The sequence below is a fragment of the Paroedura picta genome, chromosome 7 (genome assembly GCF_049243985.1).
Source record: "Paroedura picta isolate Pp20150507F chromosome 7, Ppicta_v3.0, whole genome shotgun sequence".
In the NCBI taxonomy this organism is placed as follows: Eukaryota; Metazoa; Chordata; class Lepidosauria; order Squamata; family Gekkonidae; genus Paroedura; species Paroedura picta.
In genome coordinates this window covers 97287680-97313494 of record NC_135375.1, presented here as the reverse complement: position 1 = coordinate 97313494, position 25815 = coordinate 97287680, and the positions used below count along the sequence as shown (strand labels likewise).

The following is a 25815-nucleotide window of genomic DNA, read 5'->3' as shown; positions in this document are numbered from 1 at the left end:
CTTGAAGATCTCCTAAACTTAGGGTTGCCAGGTGTCACCATGCTGTCAGCAGCAAGGGGAGTGCTCTCCAGAAGCTCCTCTCCTCTCCTTGCACTTACCTGAACCCTGAAGAGAGTCCAGTGTGCTGACATCATCTGGAAGGGACATCAACATGTCAGAGATGTTGAGGGCTATGCTCCGGCTTTTGGAAAGACTATGATAAAAAATGGCCTCAAACTCTAGAATTTTGCCCCAAGCCCAGAGTGTCACTACCCCCCACCTGCCCTTGATGACCCCAGTGTGCCAATGTTACTTTCAGGTGACGTCAGCCCATCAGGACATGCTTCCTGGTCCCAGTGAGAAGAAGAGTCCACTATTCATGCCCCACTTCTCACTACCTGAAGGAGTCCCAAAGCAGCTGACAAACCCCTTTCCCTTCCTCATCCCACAACACATACCCTGTGAGGTAGGTCAAGCTAAGAGAGCTCTAAAAGAACTATTCTGCAAGAACAGCTCTAAAAGGACTTTGACTAGCCCAAGGTCACCCAGCTGGCTGAATGTGGAGGAATGGGGAATGAAACCTGGTTCTCCAGATTAGAGTCTGCTACTCTGTAATAATTATACCACAGGGGAGTGCGAAGGGGGGGAGTCTGGAGGTGAGGACTGCTGCAAAATTGGCAGTTTTAGGGGGATTCCCTTCCACTTTCTGAAACCTCCAAAGCAGGGGGAACAATCCTAAAGTGGCTGTTCCCCAGCAGGGGAATGGCACTCCTAGGCAGAGTCTATGGTATTATACCCCATTGAGTCCTTCCCCCTGCTTCCTAAATTCTGTTCATCTCAGACTATGCCCTGTAGGGGGCATAGGGCAACAAGCGGTCCCCCATATATGTGGGTCCCAGACTGCAAAGGTTCTTAAAGGTCAAACCCAAAATCTTAAACCTGATCCAGCAACTAGCAACCAATTCAGCTGCCTCAACACAGGCTAGATATGGGCCCTCCAAGATGTTCTTGTGAGGACCCTAGCAACTGCATTTTGCACCAGCTGCAATTTCCATGTCAGAGACAAGGGCAAGCCCGGGTGGAGCAAGTTACAGAAATCAATTCTGGAGGTGACTGTTGCATGAATCACCATGGCTAGGTGTTCGGGGGACAGATAAGGTGCTAGTAGCTGTGTTGGGTGGAAGTGGGAAAATGCCTGGTGGGCTACTTTCTTGACCTGTGCCTCCATGGTCAGTGAGGCATCCAAGATCACTCCCAGGTTCCTTGTTTGGGGTGCGGTAGTACGTTGTGTCCCAGCCAGGAAGGGTAAATGCACTTCCTGTTCTGCCCCCTTCCCCCCATCCATTTGACCTCCATCTTGGAGAAGCTGAGTTTCAAGCAGCTCTGCTAAAGCCATCTAGCTACTGCTTCCAAACATCTGGCGAATGGTTCCAGGGGGAGTCCGGTGCATCTTCATGGACTTGGAAGTCACCCAGGATTAATAACCTGGCGTACTGCAATGCCCAGGCAGCCACCACCTCCAGCAGGTTCAGCAGAGCATTGGACGGGCGGTACACCAGCCCAATGGCCAAGCTCTCAACCAAGTCCCAAGCAATATCAACACACTCCACCAATCAATGGCACAAGAAGAGCCCTGTAGGAGGAAGCCTCCCAGACCACGATTGCCACCTCCTCCCCTTGCTATGGATCTGAGACTGGTGCAGGACCAAGAAGCCAGGCAGGGCTAGTTCTTTCAGGGCCACTGTTTCGCCTTCCATTTTATACTTACAGCAACCCAGTGAGAAGTTTAGGCTTAGAGATATTGCTAACGATCACCCAGTAAATTTCTGGGCTAAGCAGATATTTCAATGGAGGTTTTCCTGCTATGGTTGCGAACCAATATGTAGGGACTAAAGTTCTCCAGGAGTTGCCACTGATCTCCAAACTCCATAAACCAGAAATGGCATCTTAAGGAGGCAGACTCTATGATATACCACAGAGTTTTAGGGGAAATCTCTCCCACATTTCCTCCTTACATTTCCAGGAATTTCTCAGGCTGCAGTTCGCAAGCCTACTGCCCGCCCATCACTCCATTCCCTACACCATAGTGCTAAATATTTTCATTTAGGTGTACAGCCAAAGAAACTCTACTTCACTGCTGTGGCTTTCCCATGTAACCTGATTGAATCATTCATGATGAAGAAGTGATATATACAGACCAATTTAAAGAACTGCAAGTCATTGTACTCCCTGAGTCCTCAACGCTGAGGTAACAAAGTGATGTTTAGCCACCAGGCCTGGAGGCTGGTTATATTTGGTTGGCCATTGTTGGATTGAAATCTGAACTAGGTTGGTAGTAATTCCATCCAGCATGGCAATTCTGACATCCCTACATAAATACCCTCCAAGTGCTCCTAGCCGTTTACTTTACAGCAACACACATGCCTTAGCCATGGATTTTCTCTTCTTATTCTTAATAGAAAAATCTATCTGGAGCAAATGAGAAAGAGAGGAATACAGCTTGCACAGTTAGCGTTCAGCGCCTGTAAAAACGTTGCTGGAGCGTAATATCAGCTCCCTCCACACGAGTGTTGAAAAACCATTTGTCACACTATCAGTTCATGAAGCAGAGGTGGGACGGAGACTGGCTGGATTGAAAAGAGCATGTGTCTCCTTCCACTCCTATCTGTGTAATTCTCAATTCAATAAAGTCACACCCATGTAAAAGTGACATAAGTCAGGAGCAAAATAAAAGGCTGGCTCTCAAACTTGCCTCTTGTACAACTAGGTAGCATGCCTGGGGTCTGACAGCCAAAAAGGATCCAGAGCTTTCACCTTATGGACCCCTTAAAAGACTTGAAGCTGTCCAATACTAAAGGAGATATAACCTATCTTCCAATATTATGTGTAAACTCAATCTTTTGTACACACACAAAAATAGGACCACTGTGCTTCATTTGCCCTTTTTGCAAAAGAGCTGTTTCACAAGAGAACAAATCTAATTAATTGAAACAACTCATTTCTTAAACACTGTTCAGTAGTATACTGTTATCCCTTATTCTGAAAGATTATGCCCACGTAGAGTGGAAGAAAAAAAATCTACAGGGCATGTTTTCCTTCGCTGAGCCTACCATAAAAAGCCAAAAGCTAAGTTTATTCTCCCACTCCTGAGTAAACTCCATGACTGCTCAGAGGAGACTTGCTATGACGAATTATTAAACGGTAAAAACCTGTCTTTTTCAAGCCCAGTGGCCAAATTCTGTGCTTATTCGTACAGAGCCCGAAATAAGATAATTGATGGTAACAGTAGCTATTATGTTGTCTAATGTTTAAGTTTCATATTCTTTTATATGATTTTATTTTATTCAGATGGCATTTTACTGTTTTTATTTACATTTGATATTTAATAGTCTATGACCGTAACAATAAACAAAGCCAGACTAGTATGCTGCTTGTCCCCCCCTTTTTTAAAGCACACTTGTTTCAATGTGGCATTTTAAATGTTTCATACTTCTGACCCAACAACTTAAACAAAAGGATGCTAGACAATATCTACTGTATGCACACATATATATTTTAGTCCACCCAGGGTCTGAGTTTGATCATTTTCAGATCCCTTTAGTCGGGTAATTGCACACATAGAATTCGTATAAAGGAAATTCATTTGTTCAGGGTCACTGCATGGTTTTTCATTAAAAACAAATTACCAATGTTCAGAAAGGACATCTGGGTTTCCCGAGTCCCATTAACGACTATATTTTCAGCATCACTATCCCGGACGGTCTATCCTTTCCTGTCACCCTCCGTTTAAAGCCCCAAGAGGACAATGAGAATGACAGACCAGTGAAAGGCAAAGCATGAAGGATGAGGCCAAAACCTCAGTCCCCAGAGAAAGGAAGAAGGTACAAGAGGAAAAAAAATAAAAAGGAAAATATATCCAGAGGGTAACAGGGGCCATTGTCTGTGTTTTTCCAGTACAAGAACCAGAACAAATATTTAAATGAACAAGCATGATTATTTAAGCATAACCTTATTTCAATTCAATTACAAAACCCTACAAGCCCTCAGGGTAAAGATGGTGTTTAGAAAGTTTTCACATTGAAGATAGAATAACTAGACCAAAAAAAAGGAGAAAAAAAACCACCCAGTGTTGTCTTTGCATTATGCACAATAGGTATAATTCCCTCAGCAAAAAAGGTTTAGTACATGGTGCATATGAGGATCAAATAGACAGAAATTGTGAAGTGCAATGTTTGCTGCATGTGCATGTGAGAGAAGATCAAGTACATGAATACACACAGAGAGAGAACAATCACAATTGGGACTCACTCAGTGGTATCTCTACATGTTACTATAATAAGGTTTAAAACAACTGGACTATGTCCTTTTCTATGGGCTCTTAAACCCCTTTTTGGCTTCTGAAAGGAAACAGATTTCCCACACACACACACACACACACATCTAAAAGACAAAAACAGTTTGGAAAAACCCAGATTAAGATTTTATGAATTTTCGGAGGATAGCATTTTATCCTTAAGATTTGTGAAACCTTTACAAAAATTATTTTTGCCTTGAGAAGCCACAGTGGATTAAAGAATATGTATACAACAGGCCTAAAACTCTTCTTTCTTTATTGGTTAAAAGGAAGAACATCACAGAATACATACAATGCTGTGAGCAATATCTAGTTTCCTTACTCCTGTCACTTTGATCTAACATGTTTCTCTGGAACACAGCAACATTAGTCCCAAACATTAAAATACATTGTTCATTCCTCTCATACCAGATGTGTTCATGTATTTAGTTCTTTTGATGGATCAGAAAATTGTGGGAAGCTCTCTTCAGATGCAGGCTGGCAAAATCAGCTCATTGCAATCACATTATCAGAGGGCTTGGGATGGGTAGGAACAGAAGGAAGGAGAGTGGTTTCATGTTAACACTGGTATAGAAGGGTCGGAAGAACAGTTCTGTGTTCCTTGCACCCAGAGCATTTTATACGGTATGGATTGTAGTTCCTGATGACATACAACAAGTCACTCCAGCAAGGGAGGGAATTATATGAAATATTAGTCTGTTGTGCTGCTGGAATTATTTTTTTCAGATAGGCCTTAGTCTAACCCAGGAATAGTCAAACTGCAGCCCTCCAGATGTCCGTGGGCTACAATTCCCATGAGCCCCTGCCAGCGTCTGCTGGCAGGAGCTCATGGGAATTGTAGTCCACGGACATCTGGAGGGCCGCAGTTTGACTGCCCCTGGTCTAACCAATCTTGGGAATAGTGTGGCTAAATTCCCAGCACCTCCAAGCCTGGAACACACTGAGGTGAAGCTTGGATAGGAATAAATAAATGCTTTCAACCAGTTCTTATTTATGATATTATATATGTGCTGTTCAGCCAGATGGTTTTTATCTGAATATGTTGAACATCTGAACAAGTGAAAAGGGTGTGGCACCCGCCCTGGACCTGGCCCTGGAGGCGCTGCAGCCCCAGCTGAGCCGCGCCGGCCTCAACGTCACCATCGCCTTCGCCCCGGCGGACAAGGACGGCGAGTGTTCGTGGGATTTGGTGCTAGAGAACAGTGTGAAAAAATCAACGGGATGAAGAACATTTAACACCAGAGGTTCTTAACCGTTCTAGACCCGCTTTTAATGCCAGGCGGTACCATGGCTCTCACAGAAATGCAAGCATAAGGATAAGTGGAACGATAACGCAGAATATGGTTGGGGAGCATAGCTGTGTAAATGCCCACCCTGGGCCCCTCCCCCCCCTCCAGACCCATCAAGATGACCATATAGGGTCATATCATATCATATCAGTGCATGATCTAAGAGCAGTAGGGTTTTCAACTTCCAAGTGGGGCCTGGATCTCCTGGAACTAGAATTGATTTCCAAGTGACAGAGATCACTTCCCTGGGAGACATTTTGGAAGATCAACTCTATTGCATTATCCCCTGCGAAGGTTCCTCCCTCTCTAAAACTGTCCTTTCTTGGGATTCACCCCTGAAATCTCCAGGTACTTTCCAACCCTGAGTTGGCAAGCCTTAAAAAGGAGTCTTGCAACAACTTACAAACACATTTATAAGCTTCTTGAGGGCTGCAGTCCACCTTACTGCAAGCTTCTTGCAGGCTACCATCTCATTCAGGAAATGAAGCAAAACACAATGAAGATTCACAGCGTGGTCCTTTGCAGAGTTATGCCCATCAAAAGCCACTGGGATGGATTGGTTTAGACTAGAGTAGCTCAGCAAGAATTGCACAGTGAGAAAAATTATAGCCACAGCAGGGGGAGATGGGTTTGTGAACAATAGCATGCACCATCTCTTGTCTTTTTCACTGGGTAATCCCTAATAAGCTCCAGAGAAACACTAGGGTTCCTCAGAACACAGTTGGAAAATGGTTGGCTTCCAGCGTTTACAGCCCATCTCTCCCTTTCCCCAGTTCTGCTGCATGGCATCTTCTACATTTTAAAGGCAACTTGTCCCATCGATGTTCTCTGATTGAACTACTAGCATAACTGATGTGCGGAGGCAAATCTATTGCTTTGTTCTTTATGGTTCATTGAATTAATCTCTTTGACCATTCTTGCCTTCTGTGTTCACAGTAAAAGACAAAAAGCATACAAAATGTGGAACATTTCTGTGGGACGTATTCAGTGATTCCATAAAAAATGCATCCTCAAACCTTGTTAACCTGTAATAGAACTCGTGCTTTTTACATATCCATCCATGAAACGGTTTTGACAGGCTCCGTGCCAACCTAAGAATCACACAGAACAGAATTATACTAAGAATAGAAATGACTTGACAACTATCTAGGGCAAGCCCTGGGCCCCAAGGAAGGATCCCCAACAAATTAACACAGATATACACCATGGATTAACTCATCCACTGGCAGCACATGGATTAATAGACACCTTGCAAGAGGAAGCACGCCTCAAATGCAAGAGCCAACAAAAGGGCAGGAAATTATTTGTTAGATCTATAGCCAATCTGTTCAGTGCAATCTGTTCCTTGAGCCATTGAGGTGTAGTATAGCAAAATTTAAGTCTAGTTGCACCTTAAAGATCAACAAGATTTCCTGGGCATAAGTTTTCAAGAGTGAAAGTCTTTCTTGATGGTCCCGGAAGTGTTTTCTGAATGGATGGGAGTTAATTTTAAAATAATTTTTAACAATTTGTTAAACATTTAGCAGGTTATATGACCCAATATGGTCATGTTGACCCACCCCCCATAAAATAGCCGATAGGCCCGGAGGGGGTTGGAAGGGGAGGGGCCCCAGGTGGACGTGGACACAGCTATGCTTCCCAACTGTTTTTGTTTTTGTTTCGCACAATTGCACCGCTTCTGGGGGATCTTGAAGTCTGAAGAATGTTTCAAGGGGTTCTCAACAGTTAAAAAGTTGAGAAAATATGAATTAGAATGTCAGACTAGGATCTGGATTTGAATCCCAAGCCTATCGTGGAAGGGGGGGGGGCATACAGATCATCTTTGCCATGCTGAATTCAACCATAGAGCTCCATTTTGCAGGCTTTTTGGGATGCTGGAAGCTCCCACAGTAGAAAGAATGTCAACTTGGACAGTCTAGGAATTTCCCCTCTGTAGCAAAGCCATGGAGACCTGGAGCAAGTCCTAGAACATCACTAGGAAGGCCACTTTATTCTCCCACTGCAATTTCTCAATGACAGGGGATTAGAGCAAATGGCAAGTCTAGTTATATTCCATCCAGACCATCGTCCGGTGACAACTCGGTTTGATGCTTCCCACTATTAATCTAGCTCCACGTTTCCTGGCTGTGTTGCATCCAGTTCGAAACCAGCAGACTTTCGGTTCTGATGCCTGACACAAACCTTGGTTCCCAGTTATATCGCATGTGCATTGTGAAAAGACTATACACATTGATAAATGATAGCTTATCTGCATGAATTGACAGTAACACTTTGTATAATAACAAAGTAGGAGCAAAATTCTTCACTACTCACTAATTTCTTAGTCTATATTTCTTTCTCTTCACATAACTTCAGAATTCCACAATTACAGCTCATTATTAAAGAATGTATCACAACTATCTTTTCTCTTTTTTTGCATATGCTTTAAAATTATTACAGGAGATTAATACGTCTAGAAGTGGTTCTCTGTAAATTGGTGAAATAAACCCTCCTTGTATAAATGTCAGGACAGAATTATCCAGTCATATCAGAGTACAAACACTGATGTCCATATAATAGAACTGATCTGTCGGCTGTTTCAGAGCCAAATCATAAAAGACTGCATGAATTCATAAGAGGCTTCTGAAACTGGCCCTCTAAATGACAAGAGACAAGAGAGGATCAAGAAGTTATTTTGGATGCTAGTTAGCAATGCCTAGCTTTAAATGACGAGAGCTTGGAAAAAATTGCACATAACCTTCATATTTCTACAGCAGAAGGCTGCTATTAAAGGAAGAACTGGAGGAATCATTGGAACTTACTGGGTTGCATGTGTTTTTATGCATAAAATTTATCAAGTATGGAAATTAGTCCAACAGAGCATGAATCTCTGAAATTCAAACTGGAATTTATCTTAAGTGTGTTGGTTATTTTTTTCAAAAAAAAAAATAGCATGAATTTTTCAAGTCATGCTCATGGACAGCAAAGACTTCAAATAACAGCTATTTGAGCAGCACTGGAGGAGCCAAGAAGAAGAAGAAGAAGAAGAGTTGGTTCTTATTTGCTGCTTTTCTCTGCCCGAAGGAGGCTCAAAGCCTCCTTTACAGTCACCTTCCCTTTCCTCTCCCCACAACAGACACCCTGTGAGAGAGGTGAGGCTGAGAGGCCTGATATTGCTCGGTCAGAACAGCTTTATCAGTGCCGTGGCGAGCCCAAGGTCACCCAGCTGGCTGCATGTGGGGGAATGCAGAATCGAACCCGGCATGCCAGATTAGAAGTCCATACTCCTAACCACTACACCAAACTGGCTCTCCACATACATGCTAGATTTAGCCCTTGCAACGGCCAACTCTGGTGCTGTTTCAAGGGCACAGTCATTGGACCAAAAGTCACTCACACATCACTGGATATGGTGTGATATTGTTGTGCTATGGCAATCACTGTTGTTCTATAGCATGCATTGACAACTGGATTTTCTTTGTGGACAAGAGGATACTATTGAGAGTGACTGCTATCGCACCACAATACTGGAATACCAAAGGCACAGCCAAAGGCAGGGGTATCACACCAAGGCAGTACCTGCCAACTTCCTTGCATCAGGGGTAAAGAGAACATCTGTGAGCAAAAGAACAAAGGGAACCAAATAAAACTTTACAACTGGAAAAAGGCAAACAAAAGAAAGGGAGAATTTTAATCTTTCTGGAGCTCTGATCATAAAATCACCAAGACTATTTATGCACTGGGAACTTCACTGCCCCAGCTCCCATGCAGGAGCACAAATAGGGGGCAGATGAGGTGTACCAGGCCAAATGCTCCCCCATGTGGGTACAGGAAGAGGTGGGGCAACCTGCCACTACTAAAACTCCAGCCTGCAGCCCAGCATGAAACCTCCAGTGCATAAACGGTCCATATCAAAATAGGTACATTCAAGTCCTGTGGCTCCTTAGAGACAATTCTGAAAATATGCACTTTTGAATCTCAAAGTTCCCTTTATCTGGTACAGCCTCTAAGGTTCTACTGAACTAGAATCTATTTGTCTGCAGACTAACACGTTTACCATCTGAATGTATCTTTAAAACACATTTTTCCAAGAACAATTGGGGCAAGAGGCAGCAGAATTGGAATTCGTTGACCAATATGGTTGGCTTTTTCATTTGAACAGGGATTATGTTGTTGATTTGCTGTTATACCCCAAATAATATAGTAACCAAAAAACTGGTAGCAACAACATAGCAAGCATTCAAACTGCAGCTCATGAATGTTAAAACAATCCACTGAGAGGAAAGGAAGGAAATGCCTAATGCAAAAAATCCAGGGCAAACGGGAATGTCTTCTCCTGGTGTCTAAAACTCAATAGAGCAGATAACTGTGGTTGGAGGCAGAGAGGGAATTCCATAAACAGAGAAGATTCTAACTCTTCATTTCAAATATGAAGGGTACACATGAACGGTGCAGCTTGGAAAAGTCAGAAAGTACCCACATCAATGCTGATTCGGGCACTTTTTTTCAGCTCATCTGAGCTGTACCACCCATTCCCTGCATTTGGACTTCCAAATGCATCCTCTCTCCCTGCTTTCTTAAGCAATGACTGAGAAGGTGGGGGGGGCTGTGCTCCGATCAGCTGATGTTGAAAGATGCCCCTCCCACTCCATTTAAATGCCTTCCCAACTGGAGAGGCATTTAAATGGAGCACACGCAGTGCCTTTCATCAACAGCTGAAGTGGTGAGCTAGCCTCACTTAAAAGGAAGTGGTCAGCATGCCGGTCAGCTGAAGCCCTGAAAATTTCAGATTTGGCCAAATCCAAAAAGGTGAAGGGGTATTTGTGCATTTCAGAACCAGCTGAATCATTTTCAGCTGAATCCAAAATGATATAGTTTTGATTCGGCTGAGCATCTTAACGGTTCATAAGAGGACAGGTTCATAAGGGGACAGGTAGTCAAGATACCCTTGTCCCAGTTAGTTCCTTATATATATGAACCAGCATTTTAAATTGTACCCATCAAAGTTACTTCAAGACCAGTAAGGTATGTTTCCAGAAACCTGTCCTAGTCACCAGCTTCACAACTACATTCTAGATCTGAAATACCTGAACAGTCTTCAAAGGCAGCTCTAAGTAAAGTACACTCCAGTAACCTAACTTGGATGTGACCAGAACATGGAAAAATCACAGCTAGATTTTGCTTTTCCAGAAAAGGTATCCAATAAACCAACTGAAGGTTGTTAAAAGTGCTATATACCACAGGTGAGATATGAGAATCTTTTTAGACATGGATCTAATAATGTCCCCCAGTACTGTAAACTTGGTCTTTCAGGGAGATTGGATCTCCATTTAAGACTAGTTGATAATTCAGTACCTAGCTGACTATGTCTCTTCTTTTATTCCAGTTAGACCTTGTAAAAAGGCAGGGGAGACAGAATTTACAAACCGAGGCTCAGTTTTGTGTTCTTCATCACATAAGGTCTTGTATAATTAGTTATTCCACATAAGGAATCACTTCCAATAAAACGCAACCTAGGGAATCTAACTTGTACACAATTGTGTGCTGTGACAAATTAGAAGAATAAAAGAAGAGACTTTTCCACAGGTTTTCTTGCATGACCTTTATATCATGTCTGAAGTGTTGAGCCAACATGGGTTCTTGTTTTTGTTGCTTCCTGCACTGTGTTTGCCAGAATTGCTGAATATGTCGTTGACCAACAGCCCCTCAACTTTGTCTAGGTTCTATTTAATTCACATTGCAGGCAAAGCAGGCTACATATGTTTTAAATAAACATCATGAAGACTCCTCAGAGAACAGAATTCCTAATGTGTTCATAAAACAGAAGAGGTGGGTCTTACACTCCGCTTTTCACTACCCAAAGGAATCTCCAAGAAGGTTACAATCGGCTTCCCTTCCTCGCCCCTCAACAGGCACCCTGTGAGGGAGGTGAAGCTGAGAGAGTTCTTAGAGTTCTGTGACTGGCCCAAGGTCACCCACCTGGCTGCACATGAAGGAGTGGGGAATCAAAGCCAGTTCTCCAGATCATGCCACACTTGACCACAGTACCACACTGGCTCCAACAGCAGATTGGATTACAGCATTGCCTTCCATTCACCTATGTACCGCATCATGTTATCAAGGAAACAGATCCCTATAAAGCAGGGGTAGTCAAATTGTGGCCCTCCAGATGTCCATGGACTACAATTCCCATGAGCCCCTGCCAGCAAATGCTGGCAGGGGCTCATGGGAATTGTAGTCCATGGACATCTGGAAGGCCGCAGTTTGACTACCCCTGCTATAGAGAGACAGAAACTGGCAAGAAGTCACAAGGTTTTAATAGCCTGCGTAAACCAAGGTATGTATGGGAAAGCACTGTGTGTATGTCTGTGAGAGTGTGTGTGTGTGTGTGAGAGAGAGTACCTTCTGATTTTTCAGATAACACTTTTATTGGAGTTACAGATAAAAATGAATGTCTGGGAGGGCATATCAATCAATCATGCCTTCACTGACTGAACAAAAAAAACTGCTGGCAAAGAGATGAAGAATGGACAGATTGATATTGATAATGGTTTTGTTACGTTGGTTTGTACAGATTGACTGTTTTAGCCACCAGAGACAGCAGGCTGGAGTGGAATAGTCCAGAGGGGATCCTTCCCAATTTTTTTCCACAGTGAACCAATGTGGTTCTTCATTGCTGAAGGGAGTGGCAGTGGTCAAAGAAACATCTCACCTACCTCACAGGGTATCCATTGCGAGGAGAGGAACGGAAGGCGATTGTAAGCCGCTTTGAGACTCCTTACGGCAGTGACAAGCGGGATTTAAAAACCAACTCTTCTTCTTGGTGAACAATATGGGTTTGCTAGATCATCATCTGTCTGTACCACTTAAGAACAGTCCTTAAATACAGGGATAAATAATACTCTTTCACTTGCCAGAGCAAGGTGCTGAACGCCTTCCAAAAAAATAATAAAGATGTCACATTGTTTCCAACTCTCCAAAACTGCAGAAGTGTTCGAATGCCCTGTCGATGGCAGAGGGCACTCAATACCTCCCACGCTCTCACCCAGCTCAAGACACTGAGGCTTCGAAAACAACCAAGAAACGGTTGACTTCTCTTATAGAAGATATAATCAAGAGCAAAGGTGAACGTCGGGGAACATTAGGTGATTCAGGGGAGATATTAAACGGCTAAGATCTCATGTGTGAAAAGCCTTGGATAAAGATCATTTGCAGGCACCCCATATTAAGCAGCATAATTTCCAAGTATGAGATTGTGCTTATGGGCTAAGTTAATTAAAATGATTCACATGACAAAAATCCAGAAGAGCGAGGTAAGTCTGAGATTAATCTTACACACGTTTTATCATGTGTATCTAACAGCCGTGCGGCAGGACTAAATGCTTCTCTCTTTCCCCCCCCCCCCCCATCGGCGTATTTTGACGGAATATTATAATCTCTTTAACAACCCAATCCACAATTCCGGTTAAGCCAAGTACATGGATTTATGTCGCCCACCGACTTTTAACAGGGCCGCCTCAGCTTTGCACGCAAGTTCTTCCGCTTATTTGGATTATGGATCAACGTGAAAAGGGGGAGATGAAATTATGAGGTGCAGAGGATGGCAGCTGTGTGATTTGCCCTGTTTTACATCCTGCCTTCCCTTTCTGTCGCCATCCCTCTGTCTGCCTCTGGTATGAAAACAGAACACAAAGGGAAGCACTTGGCTTTGCCTCTGAAAGGCTGCTGACTTTTTTCTTTTTTTTTTTTAATGAAAACTCACCAGGCACCATTCCTGTCAGCGTTGGCGCAGAATAGCTGCCCTGTCCAGCAGGGGGGACGTGCGGAGGGTATCCAGGGAGGGTTGTGCTTGCCAAATCACGACCTGAAGAATCAAAACCAACAAATCACCATGTGAGCGTTCGCAACAACTAGACATGTTTTTACATTTCCCTTAACACTCAAAACACAGGCCACGCATTTGTCATCACTGTACTGCGAATGCCAAAGTGGGATTCTCCCCCCCCCTTCCCCCGGCCTCGGCTTTGGCAGATAGGAGAAAGATTTCCCTTTTCCTTAGAAGCTGCCACAGAATAAGCAATGGAGCAGTGGCACAAAGCATCACAAGACGGTGAGCGGGGCTGCGGACACAAAAAATTGTCTCCCCGATTTGCCGAATAAACTGATTGCACTTAAAATGGCGGCGGGGAAGGAGATTTCGGAGGCGGAAAAATCTGAAGGGCGCTCTAGTAATTAGTTCTATTCAAATATACACAAGAACTGTAGATGGGAATTTGAGACTTCGTTGCAAGGATAGATAAGTATGTGCGGAAATTTTGTAGATACCCATTTTCAACAAAGGACGTACGGATAACGGAAAAGGTATTTTTCCATTTGACCAACGGAGGCCAAATCGTATCTGAGTACTTTCACCTGTTCAGGCTGCTATCTGGTGCTTATTCGTGAATGCAGGAACCATCATGTTTTTGAATCACATTGATGCGCCAACATTTAAAAACCAGGTTAAATTGGGCCGTTATGTAAGAAGAGTAGAAAATAAAAATGCAACAGCAGAGCACCGCTAGGCTTGTTTACCATTCTCATTCAACAAGAAGTTCCTTTACAATTTGATTAGACTGACATCCAACTCATACTTTCTAGTAAGCTAGGTCCTCCCAATCAAACGTGACTTTTAAAAGTGGTGCTGGGGTGGGCCAACTTGAATTTGGTTTAGATATACGAGCTGGGATACTCCAGAAGGATACACTGTGGGCTTTAGAACCCACTAGATAAAAACGGGCTAATAATTTTGAATTGTTGGACTCAAGGGGATTCCAAAGGTCTTTTTTTCACAGCCCCCACCCCTGCCATGGAGCATATATTCTCCCATTATTTTTATAGGATCCATTGTTGCTTATATGCTAGGAACAAAATAACATTACAACTTATGATGTATAGTATCTCAATTTCAACCGTTTTCAGTACTTCAAAAAAGGTTTCTTGATATCAATAAACTTATTCTTATAAATAGTGCATAGTTTTTAGGGAGAGAACTTCTGGGATGCAAGTGAATCCCAAAATGACATCTTTTGATCTAATACTCCCTGACTGTGGAACCCTCTGTAGTCACTCAGTGGTGAGATAAATAGACTCTGCTCCCTCTTAGGAGCATGTCAGTTTATTTCAGCGATCAATCACAAATGGCACAGATTCAGAACTTTTAGAACTGTACAAAATCAGAGAAACATGAGAAGGTTGTGTTTGAAATAGAGGTATGATGGAAATGTTCACTGGATAGTGAAATACAAGTGGGGACCCACAAGGACTGACAGGGATCATTTCATTTTCCCCAGCATCTCCCACAATGGCCATCGGGGGGCATTATTTTCTTAAATGTACACATATCGCTGTTCTTAGTTTTGAGGAAATTTACCCTCCCTGGTATCTTCTTTTTCTTTTCTTATTTAGATTTCAGGTTTTTCTGAAAACCTGGGGCATTTCTGTCTTGCCTGTTTGTGGCCCCAGTCTGAAGTTTTAAGTATCGACAGATAAGGCCATGTTGAGAATTAGCTGTATTAAATTCACCATACACTCAGCTGATATAGACTGAATCACAAAGTAAAGAAAACAAGGGAAATTATGGCTTGAAAGAAGGAATTACTCTAACATTGTGAGTCTTAAAGCCATAGTCCTGCTCTTACTTGTGCATTCTATTGTTCTTGGGTGGTATTCAGAACTTTTAGGAGCAAATGGGAGGCATCTGGAAATTCTCATTTCATTCTCATCACTTGCAATGGCTTCAGAGAGAAAAGAGGTTGTTACTGATTATCCAATCCAATTTGTGCATAAAATCCTAAATCCATCCTTCAGCCCATTAACATCCCATTAACAGTGTAATCATGAGCCAAGTTACACACTTCTAAATCCACTGAAGTCAATAGGTGTAGAAGGGTGAAACTCTGTTTAGAACTGGACTATAAAACAGTGGGACACATCAAAGAGGAATCCATATTTATTTATTGAAAGGAAGGTGACTCTGAAGGAAAGACCTCCAAAACCTATGTTATACACTTCCCACTCAAAAAAAATCTACTGGAAACTTGTATGCAAATGTATACAAGTTTTTGATGGCATATGTGTACAAAATTCTAATCTTGCATTGGAACAAATATTGTACGTGTGATGAGCTTCCATACAGAAAATAAGAGAGGAGCACTGTAGTAGCAACACAAAGGGATAAATGGGCTTGCCAAAAAATGCCAATCAAGCTCAAAATTAAAAATGTCACTCCTGAGAGAAAGTTATCTCCTTTGTCTGCAAAGATAATAAATATCTGTACCATATAAATAAAATGGTAATGGGGTAGTGGGAGGAATTGGGCTTCACCATTTACTGACCAATCAGATTGCCTGTACAGCTCCTGGCTGTGTCCTCCTCCAGCCTGATTGGCCATCTGCCCAGCAGCCACCCAAACAGTGTGTGTGTCCCACCCCTGACCATCTCCTCACAGTTCTTTCACCTCACAGTTCTTTCAGTTTGTCGGAGTCCATCGCCAGTCAGTTAGCCACCCCTGGCAGCTAACTCCACCCTCTCCCTTCAGGCCTGCTGTGAAGAAAGCCTCAAATAGCCCTTGACTGAGATGAGGGAGGTGTTTTCAAGAGCAACGCAGAGGTGTCTGTGGGTGTACTTGTGCTTTCCCTTTGAGGGGGGAAGCTTTCTCCTTCTTCCTAACAGTTTCCTGACAGGGAGGCCACAGAAAAGCCCCTTCACACTTAAAATACTGCTCTGGCCAGACTCACTGCTAAAGGGAAGACGCAGCCAAGCCATGTGTATTTCTTCTCTGTGACTCTCAGTAGATTTGAGGCCTACCACACAGGATTGTTGTGCAGATGAAACTGGATGCTGTTGCAAAGGGTCTTTTGCCTCCTGTTTCATCTGTAAAACAAACTTGTCCATCCTCCAAAGCAGTCCTTTCTTTATAGTTGGAGATGAGCTGTAATTCCAGGAACTCTCCAGGCTCTACCTGGAAGTTGGCTTCCCCTGGGTTGGAAATATTTCTCGAGGTTTGGAGGTGGGACTTCAAAATGGTACAATGCCTCAGAGTCCAGCCTCCAAAGCAGTCATTTTCACCTGGGAAGCTGATCTTTATAATCTGGAAATGAGCTGTAATTTCAGGAGCATTCCAGGCTCCACTAGGAGATTGGCTACCCCTGGGTTGGAAATATAGAATATGGTTGGGAATCCCCTTCCCTTTCCAGCCCCTCTAGACCTGTCATTGGCTATTGGGGAGGGGGCAGGTCAACATAACTATATAAGGCCATATCACCTGATAAATGTTTAACAAATTTAAAAATGTATTAACAATTAATTAACTCACACCCATTCGAGAAACTCTAGTTGAGAAAGCCTAGCTTAGAGATATAGCACCTCCTTGGCATACAGAACATCCTAGGTTCAATCCTCAACATCTCCAGTTTAAAAAGGTTCAAGAGGGGTTCCCCAAGGTGGTACATGTGGGCATCATGCCACCTGCCAATTAACTTTATCAAGCAGAGCCAGGTAGGGCTTTTGCCTGTTGGGGATTTGACTGGCTGTAAAGGTTTTCTGGTTGTTGTTTTTTTAAGTTGTGACCGTAGGAGATCTGACTGGCTGATCAGGTTTTTTTTAAGTTACCTTCCCAGCACCTGTCGACACAAAAATCTTAACATTAGTCATACTGGGTAGTTGTGTGTATGCAAGAAAATATTTTGAAAATCATATGTTCATATCAAAAGGCACTCTATTAAACAGGCTTTCTGCCTGAAATTCTGAAGAGTTATATTGGAGTTCAGCATGACCTCCCTCCTTGACATGCTGTGGCTGGCTCCACCTCTTGTGGCAGATTTCTGTCATTGGCTCCGCCTCCTGCAGCAACTCCTTTGTGGTTGCATCCACCACCCTGCATCAGAATTCTGTAGGTGCCCACATGGGTACCCCTATAGGAGGCGATGTGCAAGACCTCTACTGGAGACTGCTGGTAGTGGGAAGAGACAACACTGACCTTGGCCAATAGTCTGACTCAGTAGAAAGCAGAACAAAGCTTGACTGACAAGACATAAGCCGTTGTGTGCTCACACCAACATGGCTCCCCACCTGAATCTATCAGTAGAAAGTAGCTTAACACGTGTGCATTTGTGGTTCCCTTTTTCTTTATTTGCAAACATTACTATCCCAACTGCACTGAATCACTTCTCCACCACCACCAGAAAATATGGGTTGGTTCTTAATCTGAAGATAGCACACATTTAGACAAACTGATTTGTTTTTTTTTAACACAAAGATTAGCCCATAGACACAGTTCATAAGAGAAAATGTTCAGTCACTAAAGGGTGTTTTAATCTAACACAGCAAGGCGTAGGAAGAAACCAGAGGTATTAAACCTGGACATAATGAAATCAGGAGGAAAAAAAATAAACTGCAGATGCAAAATGGTTTTATATGGAATAGGCTTCTAATGAACCGACAAACTGATATTTGCTTTGCTATGTTTATGCCACTGCGCTCTCTAATACTAGGACTTCCAGAGCATTACAAAAATAATGACTATAAATTATTCCATACAGGCATACCTATAGTTTCAGAGGCAATCAACAAGGATAGGCTTTAAATCAGACAACCAATCAGCAATGACCTTCCTGCACAGGGTGTGCTGTTAGTAACCACCTGCCATGTTGCTGATGGTTTGACTGAATGTCTTTTTTGAAGGTCTAAGTAGGTGACAACAATCCCATGCATTTTCCTTCTTCTTTAAAGCTGTTGTGTCCCTCACAGGCGATTATTAGATTTCTGCAGAATAACAACCAACCTAGGAATAACCACCACTGAAGAACATGTACTTACTTTTTAGGAGACCTGATTTAAACCTGCTCTCCTAAAGTTGGAGTTATTTCAGCGCAAGAGATTTAAGTTCACACTTAATTCCACACTTGAAATCAACGGAAATCAAATGCACCATAGATTGTCCCTACAGTTTCATTTTTGTTTTGTTAAAGTGCTGTCAACTGCCTTCAACTGGGGGAAGAGAAACAACAAAATTACCGGTGACTAAATAAAAATAACTAAATGAGCTTTCTATTAAGAAGCGACAACAGAAACTGGACTTTCAAAGTTTCAAGGGTTAAGATCATCCATTTTAACTTAACACTTTTCTATCTCCTGCTAAACCTAACTGTTTTATGGCTCCATTGGTCATGATAAGCGGCTACGATCCTTTCATCAGCTTGTCCGCTCTGGGAATGAAGATTACCAGGAGACAATTTTTTTTTCTTATGATGTCAGCAAAATGTGATTTGAAATAAATAATTTGCAAGGTTCTGACGTGGATGAAGCAATGAATTCTACAACAGCCGTTCTCAGCAATGTATCATATTCACATGCCACAGGCCTATTCGTTTTCAGTATTCTGCTGTCTTTCTGGCATAAAGAGTAATTCCTTATGTTGGACACAGTCCATCAGGATTTTATCTTGGGCAGGCCATGCTGAAATGAATTGAGTTCTGCAAATTCCTCTGGCATCTAGGGCTGAGTCTGCATGGTTCCACATTCCACATGGTTTTCATACAAGCAGGTCTTACACTTCTCAGCATAGCCTTTTGGGGAGGAGGTTAAGAGGATGCCCCCTTCCCCTTCCACCAGCAGAAAAGTGGCTTCAATCCACCTCATTATGTTCAACCTAGAGCAGTGGTCCGCAACCTTTTTATCACCGGGGACCGGTCAACGCTTGACAATTTTACTGAGGCCCGGCAGGGGGGTAGTCTTTTGCCGAGGGACGTCGCTGCCGCCGCCTGAGCCCCTGCTCCGCTTGCTTTCCGGCCGGCGCCCTTGACTTCCTGCCGCCCATTGGGGGGCGCTGCCAGCAGCAGCTGGGCAGTGCCATGCCGAGGGGGAGCCCCAACCATGGCAGCTGCTGGAGAGCACCAAAGGTGAGCCAGAGGCAGAGTGGCAGGGCAGCCCCCGAGGCAGCAGCCAGGGAGGAGGATGAGTGGGGCCACGGCCCAGTACCGACTGATCCATGGATTGGTACCGGTCCCCAGACTGGGGGTTGGGGACCACTGACCTAGACAATAATCAAGCTATGTGACTAGAAGACCAGATTAGCAGTTTTTTAACCCTACCATTTTAATCTGCTCAGTCTTCTGATTGTTCAGAACCACACGATCCAATGTAAAATGCCATATTGTTGTTGTTGTTGTTAGGTGCGAAGTCGTGTCCGACCTATCGCGACCCCATGGACAATGATCCTCCAGGCCTTCCTGTCCTCTACCATTCCCTGGAGTCCATTTAAGTTTGCACCTACTGCTTCAGTGACTCCATCCAGCCACCTCATTCTCTGTCGTCCCCTTCTTCTTTTGCCCTCAATCACTCCCAGCATTAGGCTCTTCTCCAGGGAGTCCTTCCTTCTCATGAGATGGCCAGAGTACTTGAGTTTCATCTTCAGGATCTGGCCTTCTAAGGAGCAGTCATGGCTGATCTCCTCTAGGACTGACCGGTTTGTTCGCCTTGCAGTCCAAGGGACTCACAAGAGTCTTCTCCAGCACCAGAGTTCAAAAGCCTAAATTCTTTGACGCTCGGCCTTCCTTATGGTCCAACTTTCACAGCCATACATTGCAACTGGGAAGACCATAGCCTTGACTAGACACACTTTTGTTGGCAGGGTGATGTCTCTGCTTTTTAGGATGCTGTCTAGATTTGCCATAGCTTTCCTCCCCAGGAGCGTCTTTTAATTTCTTTGCTGCAGTCCCCATCTGCAGTGATCTTGGAGCCCAGGAAAATAAAATCTGTCACTATCTCCATTTCTTCCCCATCTATTTGCCAGGAATTGAGAGGGCCGGATGCCATGATCTTCGTTTTCTTGATGTTGAGTTTCAAGCCAACTTTTGCACTCTCCTCCTTCACCCACATCAACAGGCTCTTTAGTTCCTCTATATGATAGTCATATATTCCATGGCGGATCTCCCAGACTTAATGAGACCAATATAATTTTCAATTAAACTGTATTATTTATATTCCAATTAAATTGATCAGATTAAATTATACTTAGTCAATATATTATGGTATGGCATCACTGCTTGAAGAAAGTTCCAAAAATTCATATACAGAGAAAGGGGGGTAACCCATTATTTTAAAAAAATGGATCCGTCTCATTCTCTCTAAACACCATTTAGATGCCCAGCACTCAGGAGAAACTGTAATGTGTAAGCAAGTTAAAGAAGCAGGACATTAATTTTAATGCAAGGGCTTAATTATGTATTCAGGTAGCTAATTCTCAGCACTCTTGTTTGAAATTTCTAGCCTGAGGGTTGCATTGAAGTTTTGTCAGATCCAGTAAATGGCTGATAGTTCTTAAGAGACCACTAAGCTGCAGTTTGTAAGCTTGGGCTTCTCTCCCTCTCTTTTCAATAGGTCATAGCAGGAGGTAAGCGTAACACCTGGAAAGCATTCTCAAATTAGATAACTTGTGTTAGTTGCTGAGTTTTGAAACAGTGCCAACTTTGAGCTTGCAATAGGACAGATTGCTACAGCAAGTTTCTAGGAAAACAGAATGAAGAACAGAACTATCCTTTTACTAACCCTGAAGCCAAAAGCATTGTCATACTAAGGGCCAAGGATCGGACAATGTTGGCATGGCACATAACTGTCTGTGGGCCATACAAAATATTGTGACCAGTACAAATCTTCTCCCTTTGTGTCAACATTAGAAGATTATGAAAGGGCAGTGCAGAACTGCTCTGAGAGATAACAGCTCTGCAAGTTGGGATCTGCTTTCCCAAGGTGTTGTTTCACAATGGCATCGTTAGAACAGGACGGACTCTGCACTTACTTTGTTCATTCCATTGTGGATCCTGCTGAATTCAGATTGATTTGAACTCGGGTCTTCCCCCCCCCCATTGAAACAGAAAAGTATTCTGCACATGGTTAGGGAAGATCAGAAGGTGCGGGGGAGCCAAGCCCAGCAGGAGGCTCTTTCTTTCTTTTCTTGAAGGGGTGGGGGAGGATTGGAGACAGCAGAAGAGGGAGAAAAAAAAACAAGAGGCAAATTTCTGCTGAGAGAAGTTAGGGCTTATGGAGTTTCTGCCAAGAGAAGTTAGGGCTTCCCCTTTAAGGCAAGCTTGGAACCTGGGAATGAGGAAGCCTTTGAACTGAAGCCTTGGCCAATCAGGGCTTTTCTACAACATCATAGGCTCAGACAAGAAGAGAGCTGATTTTCTAGGATATTGCGGGGAAACGGTAGGGTCACTCCGGATCAATCATGCTTGCTGCAGAGGGAAAATTTAAATCAGACAAAATCAAAATGGAAATTGCATTCAGTGGAGACAGTAGGGACTGAATCGACCTGAGATTGGAATAAAGACTCAGTGCAGATTCAGCCCAGGTCTGATTGCATACCTTTCTACTAAATGATATCTATCAGATACAAAGGAATATGCAATAACCCATGTGACATATGGTTTTGGTAGTCATGTACACAATGCAGCTCCATTGGAGGGCACTGTCTGTCACAGGTAGGGTTCACATTCTTCTCTTTATCCTCACATAAGAATCTTGTGAAGTAGTTTTGGCTAGCCCAAGATAGAAAAAAAATAGGTAATACTTAACCATGATGAACATCTATTAGGCTGAATGATCTGTGATCATTAGAAATATCCTATTTCTAACAATCTGTGATTGCTGAAATGCTGGTGCCTTGCTCATAAGGAATTGTAGAGGAGTATGCTTTCCAGGGCTAACTAAAGAAGTGACAAAAACTATTACTGAAGAGGGTGGGGCATCATTCTCATTATCTTATGCAAAAGTTCAAAAACTAACAACCTGGAGAATGAATCCTCCCCTGGTGAAACTTTTATTATTAAGGCCATCCTTATCTATCACTAAGCCTTGGTGCACTTAAATGTCTTACAAATATGTAGTGATAATTTTGTCCTGACCTACAAGTGAACTATAGGATTGTCAGATGCTTAACTTAGATTGGATCACCCTGCTATTTTATAACCTTCTCTGTTCTGAAGGATGAGCGATAAGGTAAGTAAACATGTGAAACACTTAAAATACAATTGTAGCATATGCAAATGGTTTTGCATGTAAAATGAAACAACCCTAATGAAAACTAATAAATGAAGATCTATCATTTACAGATAAGATGCAATGCTGTTAAACTAGTTGCCAAAGAAATATATTAACAACCTATTAATGACCCCATTACATGATGATTTCTTCTTCATAGACCAACCTTTTTCTTATTGACAGATATTACCATTACATATACTGAAAAAAGAGCCTCTTGTGGCGCAGGCTGGTAAGACAGCAGACATGCAGTTTGAAGCTCTGCCCATGAGGCTGAAAGTTCGATCCCAGCAGCCGGCTCAAGGTTGACTCAGCCTTCCATCCTTCCGAGGTCGGTAAAATGAGTACCCAGCTTTCTGGGGGGTAAAACGGTAATGACTGGGGAAGGGAATGGCAAACCACCCCATATTGAGTCTGCCATGAAAACACTAGAGGGGGTCAACCCAAGAGTCAGACATGACCTGGTGCTTACACAGGGGATACCTTTACCTTTAAGGTTCCCACGGTAATGACTGGGGAAGGCACTGGAAAGGCCACCCTGTATTGAGTCTACCAAGAAAACGCTAGAGGGCTTCACCCCAAGGGTCAGACATGACCCAGTGCTTGCACAGGGGATACCTTTACCTCATACTAAAAAAATAATTATAGAAAAAGCTTTTGACCACTTACTTCTCTCATGCAAAAATCGTGGATTTGTGAATCTGACTTAAGAGCTTAATTGAAGTATGATATTCTGGTTACAAGATACCAAAACTGGAATCAAGTAGCTTTTATGTTCTGGACAACCTCACCACATTGTGGGTGCTAACTGAATACAGGAGAAACAGTATATTATTTACAGATTAGAACGTATACTGTAGTCATAAATTTATTTCAGATACCCCACAATTCTGCAATTGTTTAGACCAGGGGTAGTCAACCTGTGGTCCTCCAAATGTTCGTGGACTACAATTCCCAAATGCTGGCAGAGGCAGCAAACGCTGGCAGGGGCTCATTGGAATTGTAGTCCATGAACATCTGGAGGACCACAGGTTAACTACCCCTGTTTTAGACAGATACATTTATTACGGTCGGCGACCTGTACAAAATACACAACATTAGACAATTGTTTAGAACAGGGGTAGTCAACCTGTGGTCCTCCAGATGTCCATGGACTACAGTTCCCATGAGCCCCTGCCAGCATTTGCTGCCTCTGCCAGCATTTGGGAATTGTAGTCCACGAACATTTGGAGGACCACAGGTTGACTACCCCTGGTTTAGAATACAGAGATGCTGGCTGAGCGTGGCATGCTCTAGCAATGTTCTATTACTTTGTATAGGAGGGGCAAAAATCAATGGCTGAATTATTACCTATTAGCAACCCCTAATTGACTGAAAACTGGGAATTGAACCAACAGTTGGTTAGAAATTTTGCCCTACGTTTTTCTTTAAAACTTAATTCAGGAGCAGGAAGGAAAGTACAAAGCCAAGGAAGCAGAGGAGAGAAATTCCTTGATTCCACCTCCAACAAGCGTAAGGAACTCAGTAACAAAGGAATGTAAAACAGATCGCGGGAGCCTGTGGAGTTTGTAACATCACAGTTTAAAAGCAGCAGCCGACAGTTCTTAGAGCTGCCCAGTCTCACTGGGGAAGAAAAGATGACCTTATGTCATCTCAAACAGGGCTGACTGTATGTCATTGTCAATGACAGGGGGAACATATACAGCTCACTCTTGCCTATCCGTAAGAGGAGTATTGTCTACTGTTAGCTGCTGAGCCCTCCAGATAATTGATTAGCTGACAAATGGCAGCTTACATTTTGCTGATAATCAACTGCTGTCGACCTCCCGTGCAAAGGCAACGCTTGCAGTAGTAAGGATGTTATTACTGATTTCTTTTTTTTTTCATTTTTACTATATTTTTTAATATTCATACAAGGCATATTCAAGACACTTTTTACCATTTTGTCTTTAAAACACACTGAGTGCAGTAGCAAGGATCTCCGTGGAAGCTGTTTGGAGGAAGACTGCAGCTCTGTACCTCTACATTTTTTTTATATTTATCTTTGGATTTTTATGCTGCCACTCTCAGACCTGCTGACTTGTGGCGGTTTACAATAGGCAATGCAATGTATGGAGGTCAGTTCTGGGCTTGAAAAGTCTGGGAGATTTTAGGGGTGGAGCCATTGGCCATTTTCGGAAGGACTGGGTGGGTAGGCATGAATATATATGTTGTTGTTGTTGTTAGGTGCAAAGTCGTGTCCGACCCATCGCGACCCCATGGACAATGATCCTCCAGGCCTTCCTGTCCTCTACCATTCCCCGGAGTCCATTTAAGTTTGCACCTACTGATTCAGTATCACTCAATAAATGTTTAACTATTTTTTTAATGTTAAAAAATTCATTGAGTCCCATCGATTCAGGAAACCCTTCCCCGGCCGTCAAGAAACTCCAGGCTTTCACAAAACCCTGGTTGAGAAAGCTTGTTCTACAGGCTCTACAACCTTGTGGTGGACACTGCTGTCAAGTTGCAGCTGATTTATGGTGACCCCATAGGGCAGTGGTGGCGAACCTATGGCACGTGTGCCAGAGGGGCCACTCTAAGCCCATTCTTTGGTCATGCGCACCGTTGCCCCAGCACAGAGTCCACTGCATGAGGTCTGGCTTCCCGGAGTCCAGAAGACAGGGAGGACTCCTCCCACATGTTCCCTGGCCTGGGAAGCAATTGGCTAGCTCAGGTCGCTGAGCTGAGCTAGCATCTGGAAGTGTTGGTCGGGGTGGGAAGACCCCACCAGAGTCACCACACACCAATGTCCATACACACACATGCCCAGCCTCGCCTGGGAAATGAGGGGAAGAAAACCCAAATGCGGAAAAGCTACAGTCAACTTGCAGCAACCAAGGGAAATCCAAAACAAGGCTAAAACAAGGTATGTCTCCTGATGCAGAAATGGTCAGAGAGAATAGGAGAGGGACCATCTATGCCAGTGCCTCAGAAGCCTTGATGATGGACTAGCATTCAGGTCTTAAGACCGAGTTATAAATGTTGATACCAAGGTGTATTCAAGGTAAATGCAATTATCTTGTCACGGTGATGTTCAGTAAACAGAAAAAGGATCATGAACAGCTGATGTGGGAATATTGGCAAAACAATGAG

General features: G+C 43.3%; 1 protein-coding gene across 5 annotated transcripts in view; it reads right to left on the bottom strand.

Annotated features, from left to right (window-relative positions):
- Positions 1-25815, bottom strand: part of PAX5 (paired box 5) — a 265617-nt gene that overhangs the window by 58438 nt on the left and 181364 nt on the right. For all 5 annotated transcript variants that reach the window (XM_077345566.1, XM_077345567.1, XM_077345568.1 and 2 more), the window contains one exon: positions 13364-13465. In XM_077345566.1, the coding sequence (XP_077201681.1) occupies positions 13364-13465 (102 nt within the window). The remainder of the gene's footprint in view (positions 1-13363; positions 13466-25815) is intronic.